At 41.2% G+C, this 15,583-nt stretch overlaps 1 protein-coding gene and 2 non-coding genes across 4 annotated transcripts in view; 1 reads left to right on the forward strand and 2 right to left on the reverse strand.

The window, feature by feature from the left end:
* Positions 1-3,850: 3,850 nt before the first annotated feature.
* Positions 3,851-15,583, reverse strand: part of zgc:85932 (uncharacterized protein LOC405875 homolog) — a 33,150-nt gene continuing 21,417 nt past the window's right edge. For both annotated transcript variants that reach the window (XM_031304185.2, XM_036001029.1), the window contains exons 14-20: positions 15,253-15,313; positions 12,672-12,736; positions 9,638-9,706; positions 9,013-9,091; positions 6,831-6,947; positions 4,860-4,918; positions 3,851-4,231 (exon numbers count right to left, since the gene is read on the reverse strand). In XM_031304185.2, coding sequence (XP_031160045.1) covers positions 4,205-4,231; positions 4,860-4,918; positions 6,831-6,947; positions 9,013-9,091; positions 9,638-9,706; positions 12,672-12,736; positions 15,253-15,313 — 477 coding nt within the window. In that variant the 3' untranslated portion in view covers positions 3,851-4,204. The remainder of the gene's footprint in view (positions 4,232-4,859; positions 4,919-6,830; positions 6,948-9,012; positions 9,092-9,637; positions 9,707-12,671; positions 12,737-15,252; positions 15,314-15,583) is intronic.
* trnak-uuu lies at positions 10,701-10,773 on the forward strand. Its single transcript has one exon. It is a non-coding gene; the product is annotated as a tRNA-Lys (tRNA).
* trnak-uuu lies at positions 12,293-12,365 on the reverse strand. Its single transcript has one exon. It is a non-coding gene; the product is annotated as a tRNA-Lys (tRNA).

A 15,583-nucleotide genomic window follows, 5' to 3' on the forward strand; every position in this document is an offset into this window, starting at 1 on the left:
ATATTCGGCAGCATTGCCACAACGGACCGAATAGCTTCGCTCGCATCTTTCTCCGCCGCCATTACGGAACTACAACTCAAACTAGCGCACGACCTCAACGTCATCGTTCTCAGCCACTCCCTCTGTTCGCTGATTGGACCGGTAAAGATTTGGCCGGAGAAAACCCAAGAACATACTGTCGGTACACGATCCGTTCTGCCTGCACGATCCGTTCTGCACATGCGCAAAATGTTCGCGCATGCGCGGTTGACACTGCACGATCTGTTCCACGCTTCCGGTCGACAGGCAAGCTAACGTTAGTTTAGCTAACAGCTAATTCGGCTAACTGCTAGCTGAGACAGCATGTAATAACTTTAAAAGACCCTCAAAATAAAACTTGAAAATAAACGTTGACATATATAACAAACACCTAACATATATAACAGCTGTTACGTCAGTTCTACTTTACTTGTACTCATTTAAAATACAATCACTCAATACTTGTCTTTATTGTTATTACTGTGAAGTCTTAATTTAGCTGTAGCTGCTTTTCCCATTACGTTTGAGTTAACGTTATTTTAGACTGAATCTAGCTGTCAGCTAGCGGTTAGCCGAATTAGCTGTTAGCTAAACTAACGTTAGCTTCCCGGTGGAGGCTAGCCATAGGCTAGCGTGGAACAGATCGTGCAGGTCGTATGGATACGTAAAACAGTATTATCTTGCGCATGTGCAGAACGGATCGTGCAGGCAGAACGGATCGTGTACCGACACATACCGCAAACCCAAATGAAAATTGAGCGGAAGTACGTAAGAGGGCGGAGCCAGGCTAGGGGAACGCAGGGGATGTCACGCTATAATGGCCAATCACATAACCGTCGATCAGACAAAATACAAGTGTAATGTTGTGTTTCACGTGTAGTCACCACTCAGTTTCTGTAAAACCCACTGTAATGATTGGCCTCGCATTCTGGTGAGTTATTGAAAGTAAATGCTTTTTTTTGTTTTTATGTGTCTGTGCGGACAGACAATCACTCGTAGGCATAGGTGCCTCGACTGTACGCTGACCTGATGTACGGGGGGGGGGGGGGGCCCGGGCCTTCTCCGTGGGTGCTCAGGCCTAGAAGCACCCACGGTGAAGGCCCGAGCACCCACGTGCGTCAGGTCAGCGTGCAGTCGGGGCAACATTTACATTGATTTGATAGTAGTCTCGCTTTGCCAGACCTTCCTCCACAGCGCTGCGGAGGAGGGTCTCGTTTATTGGCATTTCTTTAAACCAATCACAATTGTCTTGGGCGGCGCTAAGCGCCAGACGGAGCCATGGTGGACGGAGTCAAGTTGTAGAAACAGACACACAATAGAAAAGTAAAATGAGTGGCTCTGAAGGGTCGCGACTTCTCTGAGCATTTCCAGATGATGATGATGAGGATGTGGGGCCAGGAGTTGCTCTTTAATTTAAATGTAATGTCCTTTGTCATTTTTCTTACTTTTAAAAACCTTTCCCTGTAAAATATGAAATAGTATCCAGGTTCCCGGCCTCCTCCTCTAATTAAGAAAAAAAAAATGAAATAAGCCGAAAAGGGGAAATCAATCTTTAGCAGTTGATTCATGTCCAGCTGGTGAACCATCCAGAGGTCATGATCCAAGCCGTTTGAGAGCCACTGACCCAGAGGACTGACCCTCGTAAAACAGAGATATCACCCATCACGTGGAGGCTCGGGCTGCTTTGGAGGGTGACTGTCCTGCCTGCAGGAGCCACCTACAGAAGTAGGTCATCCTCAGGCTGTCCTGGTCCATTAGTGTCACTGCGGCCATGAGCAGCATATAGACTGGAGCAGGGGCTGTTCTCAGCTCTGATGTAGCGCCGCTACCAGCCGCTCGGTGATTGGTCAGTCTGAGTCCGGGCTCATTAGCAGGAAGGAGCCACTTATGAAAGGACTGTTTTTATTTATTCTAAAGAGGGACTGAACAAACAGAAGTTGAGTCCCAAATGTAGCGGGTGATGTTTACTCAGGAGGCACAAAAACTCAATCACTGTTTTGTGTTCTGCATGTATGTGTGGTGTGGTGTGTGTGTGTGTGTGTGTGTGTGTATTCTCCCAGATCCAGTTTGTACATATCCAACAAACAACCCATTTCTATTATTAGATTATCTTATCTTACAAAGAGTGACAACAATATTTCCCATTAAAATACTGCAAATGTATGTTTTTTTTGTCATACACACAAAAACAAGCATTGTTAAAGACTTAAAAAGTTGGTTCATCCAAATTACAAAACAACATACTTTCTCCCCTGCTTTCAGTGATATGACGATTTTTGGTTTTATTTGAAAGTCTGTATCTGTTTTTGGAAACATCTTTCATTGTGAAACTACTCTGGACTGAAGAAAGTCCCTTCAAACTGACAATATTTCTGTAAAATATTTTTATTCCAGTTTCAAAGCTGTGAAACAAAATTCAATTATCCTCCTTTGATCTGAGGTGGCGGCAGATATTTCAGAGACAGATATCTCAAACAAGCAGGGCCATATAACAGTCAGTTTGTCTTTTTTTGTACTTGTACTGGCTGCTACCAGTTGTTGTTAATGGGGTGAACTGACCCTTTAGGGTTATATTTGTGTCATGCTTTTTCTAAAAACAACCACTGGTTGCAGTTCTTACAGGGACAAAGGCTTTTATATATAATATAAATCAGTTCCTGTGGGATCAAACAAAGGAGGGAGAGAGAAAGAGTAAGACAAAAAGAAAAGGTGTAAAACAGAAAGAGTTCAGTTATATCATACTCATTTCAATAAAGCACACAGAGAGGTGACAGACAGAGAGAGACAGGAAGAGAGACAGTGTGTCAGGGTGTGGCTGCTGTATGACTGTCACATGGCATCCTAAAAGTCCCTTTGAACTAACATTACAGTAGTGCAACAGGATATTGAACACACACACACACACACACACACACACACACACACACACACACACACACACACACACTGTTCTCACTTGAAAGAATGATTCGTGAAGACGGATATTTACACATTCCAGACATCAGCAAAGAATAGAGGGTCATTTCTGAATAATATCGCCTGTGGTCAGAGTCATTGCAGACTGTAGAAAAAGTTACATAGATGTTCATAACTATAGAACTTTTATACCATTCGTGACCAGAAAATACAGTGGACAGTAGGATAAACATTTAGAGGAAGAAGAACTGCAATCAGTATTTCAGTATAAATACTAATACCACACTGTGAGAATATTCCACTACAAATAAAAGTTCTTCATCTAAAACCTTAATAAGTAAAATTATGTATGTATTCTCAGCTAAAAGTTCTTAAAAGTTTCAAAGTAAAAGTAGTTATTGTGCAGTAGAATGTTCCCTTGTCTGAGTTTTCCTATAATATCTGATGTTTCTGGATTCATATTCCTGCTGTGTAATGATAAATGTGTATTCTGCATTTCCATTCATTAGGGCTGCTCCCTCTTAGTCGATTAGTCGACTAATCGGTCGTTTTGGTCTTAGTCAACTTAGATTTCTTTAGTCGATTAGTCATGTTTTATGCTTTTTTCGTGCTGAATGACTTATTTCCAAGAAACGTACGAGCACATCTCTGGTAAACACAAGAATTAAAGTGGTGCTTTTGCATCACTCTTTGTGGAGAAACTCAGATTTACAGATCTGTCGATTAAATCAACTAATCGATGCAATTGAATGAGTGTTAGTCGACTAAGAATTTCTTCAATTGAGCACAGCCCTACCATTCATTACATTAAATCATTGAGGGGACCACCAACACAGTGAATCATAAACTTTCCTCTTTCTCATAGCTCCCCTATCTTGCTTTGACCCCAGATGTTTCCATGACTGAAGAGACTTTCTTTTTGTGATCACATTTTTATTATTATTTGAATGCATACATATCATAGCTGCAGTAAAGAACATAACGTGATAATTACTAGTGTAAATGGTACTGACTTAAGCAGCATTGCTTCCATCCTTGTACATTGAGCCAGTATTACAACACTGGACGATGTTCCTATTGCTACTGACTACTAACAGAAACATGTAGCAAACGAAGATGTGATAGGCCATTTATATTTCAATCATTAAACACTTCTGTACTTCTACTGTCCTGCATACTGTATGAAAAATAAAATGATGCGTGGGAATCAGAAGAGAGCAGCAGAAAAAAAGACTACACAGAGCAAATCCTGAAGAATCCGTCTGAGTGGTCAGTTGTACATGGTCATGTGGAGCCACTGGAACCAATCAGAGAACACAAAACATTTAGTTAAAACTCACCTGGTTTCAAAGGTATAATTTACAGGCCAAAAACCTATTATCATTTACTTTACATTAATACAGAGATTTGCACCATAAATTGATGCAGAAAATGTCACCAGAATGCAGAAAATGAAGTGCTTGACGCTCAAAATTTCAATTTTGCTCAGAAGTGGAGATCTCAACACCCCCTCCCCCAATGTTGAACCCAAAGTTACGCCCTTGCCTGGTTTAATGATGAACCTTAATATATACACCACTGTTCAAAGGTTTGTAATTTCCTGCCATAAAAGCTTGATTGGGTCCAGTCAGATGTCTGAGACGACTGCTCTTTGATTATTTTATGTTGTAGAAAGTTTGGGCGTGTTGTGCGATCACGGAAGGCTTGTGTCATGTGGATGCGCCGACAGTTTTGTTGTCATTACTTAGAATTCCTCACAGGGGCGACAGAAACTACCCACTGTAGCTTTAAATGCATTCATATTATAAAAGTAAAATATCACACCTGCTACTTCTACTGCTGTATTTCTTTTAATTCAAAGTATCTGAAGCACATTAAGAGGAAGGAGTCAGTGTTGTTGTTCAGATATAAATCCATGCTCATACCTGTGTGTAGTTCACAGTCACGCTTCCCATTCCCACCATGTCGTACGCTTGAAATTTGTCTGCAAGAGGACAAAAACAATGAACAATAAAGTTGACTTTTAATGATCTACATCTACATAGATAATGCTCTGCATTTCTTCCTGCTTTTTCCTCATTAAACATAGTCTCTACTGTTTTAGCCAATCTTTTCCCCACATCTCCTCACTCATCCTTTGTTTCTCCTCCTCCGTCCCCTCTTCACATCCAACTGTACATGTCAGCCTTGTCGTAGTAATTGGATATGTTGGATTCAATTATTTTGGATAGCAAACATCTAAATGTTTTAAACATGGTATTTTTTTTTATCTGTAGCATCCAGCTCCAGATTAAAACAGCATCCTGTTACACTGTAACCAGTGGTGGAAGAAGTATTCAGATGCTTTACATTAGTAAAAGTAGTACTAATACCACACTGTAAAAATACTCTGTTACAAGTAAAAGTCCTGCATTAAAAAGTATGTAAGTATCGTCAGGAAAATGTACTTAAAGTATTAAAAGTAAAAGTACATTTTAGAACCTGGGAACAAAAAAAGCATCGAAAGCGCCAAAAAACGCTTCAAGCAGCATCAATACAACCGTCAAAAGCGACAAATTATATATTGTAAGTGAAGAAAAATTCTCCCATTTCAGAAAGTGGAAAGGATCCAAAGAGTTGTGTGTTTAATGGTCTGATCATTTCAGCTGGACTCGTAGGCCGTTATATTGTTGGCTAGTTTACTTTATAATAAAACATCAGACTTTATAAACTTTGTGTGTTTTGTGCGCAAAACTCTTAATGTGTAAAGTAACTAGTAACTAAAGCTGTCAGATGAATGTAGTGGAGTAAAAAGTGCAATATTTCTCTCTGAGATGTAGCGGATTAGAAGTAGAAAGTGGCATGAGAAGAGAAGACGGTTACACTTTACTTGAAGGTATCTACATAAGAGTGACATGACACTGTCATGAACGTGTCATAAACATTTTAAACGTCATTATAAAGTCATGAATGTTTATGACATAACGCTTCTGTCATTAAGTTGTTTTTTGTCATGTCATGACAAGTTAGGGTTCATGTGTTCATGACATTGTCATGTCACTCTTATGTAGATACCTTCAAGTGATAATGTAATGTTTACTTTATTAATCCCGCAAGGGGAAATTACAATGTTTTCACTCTGTTATTATTACACACAGGCCTGAATTACACACACATGCTCAGGACCTATACATGCACTGAATGGAGAGACGTCAGAGTGAGGGAGCTGGGGGTTGGGGGTTCGGTTCCTTGCTCTAGAGTACCTTGGCAGTGCTCAGGAGGAGTCAGCTACTGCCACCCAAGTAAAGTGTCACCGAAAAGACTCAAGTAAGTAAGTACAGTACTTGAGTAAATGTACTTGACAGTTACAGCTTTATTTACATTCCACCACTGTACATTTCAATACATTTCTGATCTGCTACTACACTATGAACCACCCAGACCTCTCAGGTGGTCTGGGACAGGTCTGCTTGTTGTCCCCAGAGTCAGAACTAAACAGGGGGAAGCAGCGTTCAGTTTTTATGCTCCACATATCTGGAACAAACTCCCAGAAAACTGCAGGTCTGGCGCAACTCTCAGTTCTTTTAAATCAAGGCTGAAGACCTATCTTTTTGATCTTGCCTTTCTTTAAATAACTGTTCATTTCTTATACTGAAGTTGCATTGTTGACACTGTATGACAATTTTATCTACTTTTATATATTTAACTGTTTTAACTGCTCTTCAATGTTTCATTTCTTATACTGCACTGTAACTTTTATTCTCGTATTTTATCTGTTTTAAATTTTTTAATCTGTTTTCATGTAAAGCACTTTGAATTGTCCTGTTGCTGAAATGTGCTATACAAATAAAGCTGCCTTGCCTTGCCTTGCCACTGACTGTAACAATGTGCCCCCCCCCCCCCTCCCGCCGCCTTACGGATCATGCTCTCCAGTTTCATCAGCAGGTACAGGAAGCCGGGGTAACTGATGGTCAAGTCGGGCTCCGTGTATCTCAGTCCAACCAGCTGCATTATCAACTCATCCACCATGATGCCTGGAGCAGAGAGACAGACTCACAATACATCACTTCATTCAACAGGTTTAAACCTTTTCAGCCTGCCTCACATATCAAAACCCACATATCATATGTATACATACAGGCAGCGTTGGAAGAACTCTTCAGATCTTTTATTTACAGTAAGTGTAAGTAAGTGAGTAAATGTACTTAGTTACATTCCACCATTGAATGTAGATGTAGGTGAACATGCCAATTTAGGGGTTTAGCCACAAACAAATGAATGAAGGGATCTGTTGATACAGAGGCAACAACTAAATCTGAGTTACTCATGTTCTTAATAACACTTGACTTGATAAACAAAAAAAACCAATGATTCGCGATCTAATCATTTAATGATATATCTCGATAATTCTACAATTGAATGTACTTCGAGTAAATATAGGCCTGTAACAATTATTACACAATTGTTTTATTACAAAGTTTTTTACATAATCGCGGTTTCTTTGTTTAACCGCAATTATTGTTAACATTAGCTAAGGTCTTAAGGCGTATGACTGGTAATTGTAGATTTGGTTTATATTTGCCAAATTGTAATTATATAAGTGATTATTGGTCGGACTACATATTTTTATTATTATTTCAATTGTTAGTTGTTGGTACTTGACCCTTAACACGTTCATAGCAACCAAAATGTACAAGGGGGTGGGGGGGGGTTACAGTTGGAAAATATGTTTTATGATAATAAAGAGGCGTGGTTTACTTCATAGGCTGTGTATTAGTGTTATTACATTATCTGGGTCACATGACTGTGATAGAACCGAAAGATGAATCCTGGAATTTGATTTTTAAAAGTCTACATATTTTTGAATTTGACTAAAAGAGACAATTATATTGTTAATCGCAATTATTTCTGTAACAATTCATTGTACAGCAACATCTGGACATCTTGTTACAGCTCTAAATATAACAGGTTACTTCCTCCAGTGGGAATGAGCTGCAGAGAAGAGGTGTTTGGGTTCCCCCTGCTGGTCAGATGAGTTTTCCTGACAGATGACTGTTGGAACGCCCGTGTGACCCATGAACACACAGACGCAGCACATGGTTTAACCCTTGTGTTGTCCTCGGGTCAAATTTGACCCGTTTTCAAAGTTTTTTCATAACAGAAATATGGGTTTCTTGCAACCAAATTGCTCATAAATAACCTGGATGCATGCATGGACGTTGTATGGAACACATACAACGTTCTTCGCAGGTACAATAATGATTACTTTCTTTGCATTTTGGGTGTTTTATTCAATTTCACAGCATTTAAAAAAGAAAATGTTTAAATGGCTTTCAAAACACTATCAAGACTAAACGTTGAAAGGTACGTGTCTGTGATCCATTCAACATCCTCTGATCTTAACTATTAGTCAAAATAATTCATAATTTCTGCTTTGTTTTAACAAACAAAAATAGGTATAATCTCATATAAATTAAGTTTATTTAAAATGAAATGAGTGACAAAAACATTGTAAAATAAGTATCAAAGGCAACAGAAAAAGCGAGGGTTAACCCTCATGTTGTCCTTGGGTCAAATTTGACCCGTTTTCAAAGTTTCTACATCAGAAATTTGGGTTTCTTTCAAGAAAATTGCCCAAAAATAACACGGATGGTTCCATACAACGCTCTTCACAAGTAAAGTTAAGGATCAGGGATTTTGGTTGTTATGTTAAAATCTTTTATAGCATTTGGAAGAAAAATGAAATGGTTTCCAAACAGTATGCTGACTAAACTTCTGTCTGAGATTATCCACTAAATCGTAATTATTTGTCAAAATAATTCATAATTTCAGCTTTTTTTGACTCAAAAATTAGGTATAATTTCATATAAATGAGGTTTATTGATTATGAATTCTAAAAATAAGTGTAAAACTAGTGGTAATAAGTTGATGTTAGTGGTGAATCCGGTGGGAGTGGAAAAAAAGGGCTGAAAAAAAGGGTGAATTTTTTTTAATTTTTACCTGGGAGGACAAGTTGCATGGGAGACGGGAAGACAACACAAGGGTTAAGTGTGAATGAATTATCTATTACTTCACGGGGCTGTGTGTGCTGAGTCCTACCTGCTGCCTTCAGAGCGGGGGCTACCTCTTGATACTCCAGGCGCTTTGTTTTGTTCTTGTCAAACACCAGGAAGATATCCTGAGGAGAGATATAACTTTAATTTACTGAATGCATGAAAAACTGCATCTACACTGACAGCTTGTGCTTCTTTTTTGACCGTTCTATGATGAAACAAAAGAGTGTTCTACATATTTTTCGAATCAGCTTCACTTAAGGGATTTGTGACAATCTTCTGAGCAACATGAGAGTAAAACCTGGATGGTTTTCATCCAGTATGTTGAGTTTAAATTTTTTTTTGAAATGGCAGTACGGTTGTTTTTCCAGTACTCGGTAAGAAATACACAGCATCACAGAGGACTCCGTGTTAAAAGAGAAGGCTCAGAGAAAAAGGTTTTTCTATTTTTCTATACAAATCAGTTTCAATCTGTTTTATTTTTCAGGGATGTCATGATCTTAGTCATGTTGACAGTTATTTTGGTCTCTCTTTGATATAACATGGTTGATCATTTTGCAGAGCTAAAAAGACAGCCAGAGTATTTAGGGAGTATTAGTAAAAGCTCGAGCCGGAACATCTATACACAGACAGCTTCCATGTTGGTGTGCATGGTGTGTTTGGAACCTCACCGTCCACCTCTTGATCTTGTCCCACAGAATCTGGAACTCCTGCCAGGTCAGCTGAGCGCTGCCTTGGCTCTGAGGGAAACACTGAGGTCAAGGAAATGAACCGCACAAACACCAACAATCCTCAACAGTGACAACTGTGGGAGGCCGAGCCGATGACATGCAGAGTAATTAGGCCTTTATTAGATAGGACAGCTTTAGACATGAAAGGGGAGAGAGACATGCAGCAAAGTACCGCAGGTTGGAATTGAACCTGTGACCAATGCGTCAAGGACTAAGCCTCTCTATATGGGTGGACAATCTACCGGGTAAGCTACCCAGTCGCCCTCAAATTTATTTTTATACGCTTACCGATACCAATACCGTGACTTCAATACCGGTTTCTGAACGATACTTTTTTCGATACCAATTTTGTAAAATCCATTAAAAAAAATAAATTACAACATTACACATCACGTAAATCTTTTTATTTATTTTTCAGCTCCAGAGTATTCCCTGTGTGTCTCTACGACGTGTAACATTAGACAGCCAATCACAGACATTATTAAATCTCGGTAGAAGCACGCTGCATGCTTACTGGCTCCCTGACTCTGATGAGATTTGCTCCTTAAGTATTGAAATTTGGTATTGAATGACGAGGCATTTTTCGATACTCAATACTTTACAAAGCAATTCGGTCGGTGCCTAAAAAGTATTGAATTCGGTAAACAGCCCTATCAATAATAAATCAATCCTCCTTCTTCCGTTTGTGTTTTAGAACGGTGTTGATTCCGCTGTGTGGTTGTTTTGGGGGCTGCAGTTTGAGGTGCTGTTGAATTATATTGCATTAAACGTGTTACCAGAGAATGTCTAATCTGTTATTTAGCCTACCCTCGTTGATATAAAAGGGCTGGACAAAATAATAGAAAGACCTGTCAGCGCTACCATGGAGGCACAGTGGTAGGAAGTAACTAAGTACATTTACTCACGTACTGTACTTTGTGTTTTACAAAATATGGTAACTGACTGTAGTAGAGTAATGGTACTGTGTGGCTCTTTGTTCTCACTGTTGATGACTGATAACAGAGCCTGGATAGCTCAGTCGGTAGAGCATCAGACTTTTAATCTGAGGGTCCAGGGTTCAAGTCCCTGTTCAGGCGAGACTGGTTTTAAGTTTCCTTAGAGCTGAAAAAAAGAGCAGGAAGGTGTTTATTAGCTGCTACAGAAGTTCTGACTACTCTGGACTGTGCACTGCAGATACAAAGTAAACTACATCCCAAATCCAGTAGATCAGGGAGATCAAACTCATTTTCACTAAGGGCCACAGAAGGGCCCAACATGTCAAGGTTTATTGAAAAAGTATCTTTGACTTTATTACTGCATGTTGTTTTTTTTCTACATTTTTGTAGCTTTTTTTTTCGTCATTTTTGTTGTTTTACAGACTTTTTGTAGCCTGGGTAAACCCTGACGGACTTCCGGCAAATTTGAGATTTGCTCTGCAAGTCAGTCTGGAGAAGAGCCCATTCAAGCCCATTTCCAATGTCCCCAAAATCGAGGCACCAATCACAACCTCTGAGGCAGGCTTTACACCAATCACAACCGTTGAGGCGGGCTTTACACCAATCACAACCGCTGAGGCGGGCTTTACACCAATCACAACCGTTGAGGCGGGCTTTACGCGCCGACAGTAGCGCAGCGACGGCGAGCAGCTTTTTGTTTACATTCAACATGACGGCTACCGAAGAGCAGCGTCACCCGGATCATTGGTCTGATTGGTTGGACTATCCATTGCGCCCAGAGGCATTTGAGCGCCGTCTGTTGGTGACGCCCCTTTGGAAATGAACTGTCAATGAACCTTCCCCAGACCCACTCTCAGTTACAACTGAGAAGGGTCTGGTGTCAACCAGGCTAGACTTTTTGTGGCTTTCTCAGACATTTTTGTCCCTTTTTTTTAGCCCTACAAAAGTCAGCAAAAAAAACATCCTTAGCCATCATAGAATTTAGCGAATCAAGCAAAAACAATGAAAATGTATTTTACAACAACCAAGTTTTCCCAGCCTGAAAATGAAAAGTCTCCTGTTCTGTGGGAATTTATGAGTCTCAAAGTCAGCAAATCTACCAAATTCTGCTTTGAGTGTCACGTAATTGCAGTTTGAAAAACATTTTCCCGTGTTTTCGGTTAGGCACACAACTAGGCGGGCCAAAATCTATTGTGAACCTAAATTGATATACGGGCCGGATCTAAATCTGCAAGGGGCCGGTTTTGGCCTGCGGGCCTTGAGTTTGACACGTGTGCAATAGAGTCACTATGTCCGAATATTACATATAATAATGGAAGTAACGCCATTGTCCTATAATATAAAAGAAAAAGAAAACTCATTGCAAGATCCTGGAAAACCAAAAATTTTGAAAGAAAAACATTATTAACAGAAGGATTGGTAAGTTTTCTTGTTACTAAAGATTCTTTTTTTGGGGAGTCGAACTTGCTGCAGCTGCATCAATGAGTAAACCCTCTATACCTGGGAACGCGCGGTACCCAGGTGAGCTACCCAGGTGCCCATTTTCTGGTTACTGTTATTAGTGTAAAGTGTGCACTATTTAGTACTGTGTGTAATTAAAGCTAAGTTTTAGCCACTGATTGATTTTCCTGTTGCTGCTTTAAGCATGTAAAACCAGTCTCGCCTGAACAGGGACTTGAACCCTGGACCCTCAGATTAAAAGTCTGATGCTCTACCGACTGAGCTATCCAGGCTCCAGCATCAGTGATCAACAGTGAGAACAAAGAACCATAGAGTACCATTACTCTCCAACGGTCTACAAACCTCTACCTCTGTGAAAACTCTACCACGGTATCAATACTTCTAAATCATATTGAGCTGATCATGATCAATAAGACAACAGGTTTCGGTGCTGATCTTGTTTTTCTTCCTCGTTCTTTATATATCTCTCGTGGTCGGGTCATCTGTCTGCTAACACTGAAATGTGCAGGCACTGAGTGTGCTTGTTCAGATATCATAGGCAGATAATATATATATATAATTGTACTTTTCAAGGATACGTCCATGAGGATCACCAGGCTCTTGCAGTGCTCCAGAGCCAAGTACTTCTCACTGCCGGCCAACACTGAGCACAACAAATCAGATCATCAGAGGACAAGTCACCATGCATACATTATATACAAGTATTATGTGAGAAAAGTGTTAAAAGCATGAGGCTGAGACTCTTTCTACAGCTCTAAATACTGGTGGTTGTAGGCTGTGGCGGGGTCGGCAACTCCACCAGGCAATCAGTGCCATTAATAAGGATTTTGTTATGTTAATGACCCTCAAATGGCCTGTTTAAGTGGGCATTCACACCAAGAAAAGGGATCCGGCAATTTGCTGCAGGGTGGTGCGGCGGGGGGGGGAGTGTCGATGAAACGGCCCATTTGTGTGACGTCCTGTTGTGTTCTTAAACCCCCCAACGAAGCACAAGTAGACTTTATATTTCACAATTACTGTATTCCGTCATATCATTTATAGATTTCGACGTTTCCGACCGCACCTGAAGGCAGCTTATTTCACAAAGAGATGAGCGAGACACAGCGAGTGCTTTGTTGTTGCAGGAAACATTTAGCTATCACACAAACTCGTGGGCAGTTCAGTGCTTGTGTTTAGTTTTTTTACCCTCGTATTGTTTTAAAACTGTCTTGTGGCAGCGATAGAGGCAGTGACGTTTCCTGTTTCCTGTACGGGACTCTCACACCGCCTCAAACCGTAGCTCTAAATACACCAAGTCTGAGCTCCGGTTACATGATTGGCCACCGCAGCGTGACGTGGGGTTGCGTTTCTCCAAAAGTTGAGTGGGTCTCAACTTTTCACCGCAGGCCCGCTGTGTTTTTTTTGCGTGTCCCCCCTGCCGCAACCCCCGCCGCAGCCTAAACGCAGTACCCACATTCAACATGAATGGAAAGACCTGCGTTTTTCCCGGACCGTCGGACGGCCGAGGCAGGCAGTGTGAACAGCCTATGGCTACATCTACACCACTAACGGTATAGATCCATATGTCCAACACGACTGAAGCGTGGTGTCGCGACGTCATACATCCATGGTTCATGCTCCACGCTCCCTTGACCGGCAGCTGATCGGACGAACGCGCGACGTGGGTCTGGCTTCTCGAGAATTTCAACAGAGTGTCATGGCGGCTCGTTGAGAATACGATCTAGTATTTTACGAAAACAGTTCACCGAAACGTGTTTCTGAAAACATTTTAAGCGAGAAATAGGCCATACAGTTGCTGAATCTGTCTTCATTTCAGATCGACAAAGGTCAGTTCGAAAGATTTTCGTCTACTTCTACTGCCAGCTTTTTGACGCGCAGCATTTTTTCAAATGCAGCGCCGCCTTCCCGGAATGCTTTGCGTGCACGTTGAAGTCGCTTGACGTCACCCATAGGAATAGAGTGGAGCGCGGACAGAAGCGTCACACGGTCAAATGGATCTGTACCGTAAGTTTTCACACTACTCCAGCGTTTTCGAGCCACTAAAACGGTGAAACTTGGGAACAGTGCCGTCCCCGTGTTGGTTTGAAAACTCCGAGATTGTTTTGTAGTCTGGACGGGCACAAACGTAGACCTTTGGAAACGACGACGCACTACAGTCAGTCTTATCATTTAGGTTGGCTTACAGACCTCTCAGTAACAGTTCCACCTCGTTGTCGGTCCAAGCTAATAATTCCCTGCTCTTAATTTTTGCCATTGTTGTCCATGATTTTCAACCGCAGAGTAACGTCAGACAATCTGCTTCCTGTTTCCACCGGCACGCGCATGCCCAGTGTATGCTATGCTATGCCAAGTGTATGATCATGTGATATGTGCTGTCAGACGTGTTAATATGGACGGAGATTAGTTCTGCTACTGGAGCAAAAACTCATGTATGGACAGAGATCAATTTCTATCTCAAAACGCTGTTTAAAAATGAAAATAGAAGTGTACATGTTGCCTCAGTAGAGGTGTGTGTGGACCCCCTGGGACAAACAACGATGAAGCCAAACAAACGGATGCCGCCAGTCGAAATTCCGACATGATTATGTTTTGTTGTTCCTGTGGGAATCCTTCGCTGCTAGCCTGGGAAAACCCTGACGAACTTCCGGCAAATTTGAGATTTTCTCTGCAAGTCAGTCTGGCCAAGAGCCCATTCAAGCCCATTTCTAATTTTTCCAAATTGAGGCACCAATCACAACAGTTGCGGCTTTACATGATGACGATATCACAGCGACGGCGAGCAGCTTTTTGTTTACATTCGACATGACGGCCACAGAAGCGCAGCAACCCGCTGACGCCACTGTCGCTGCTACGTCACCTGGATCGTTGGTCTGATTGGTTGAAGGACTGTCCAATTACTATCCAGAGGCATTTGAGCGGCGCCCGTTGGTGACGCCCCTTTGGAAATGAGCTGTGAATGAACCTTCCCCAGACCCACTCTCACTTACAACTGAGAAGGGTCTGGTGTCAACCAGGCTATTTCGCTGCTGCTTTATACACAGAAACAACATCAAGGCTGACGTGTAGCTTGTGTCCCACAATCATTGAAGGAATTACAACAATGTTCTGTTGAAAGAAACAAGACTGAATAAGTCTATTAGTCAGAGAGACGCCACTGACCTCCTCCCTGTATGATCTCGGTCAGCAGGTTGTAGAGGTGCACTGGTTTGCAAAGCCCTTTCTGATGATGACACAAAGCGGGAAACAGTCACAGCACAAGCCATAAGAGTCAGCGTAACACACACAGAGACTCCTCTTCATACATCTACATTGAGAACATATAGCTCCTTACAGCACAGCACAGCACACCGCACAGCAGATATCTGAGCAAAGAAGCCCAGAACATACATTTTACATGAATGATTGTGATTGTCTGAACTGTGTGGGGGAACAAAAATCCACGTGGCACCTTTAAAGTTCAAACATATATCCAGATGTTAGTTGAGCCAGC

This window comes from Sander lucioperca, chromosome 5 (assembly GCF_008315115.2).
Source record: "Sander lucioperca isolate FBNREF2018 chromosome 5, SLUC_FBN_1.2, whole genome shotgun sequence".
In the NCBI taxonomy this organism is placed as follows: domain Eukaryota; kingdom Metazoa; phylum Chordata; class Actinopteri; order Perciformes; family Percidae; genus Sander; species Sander lucioperca.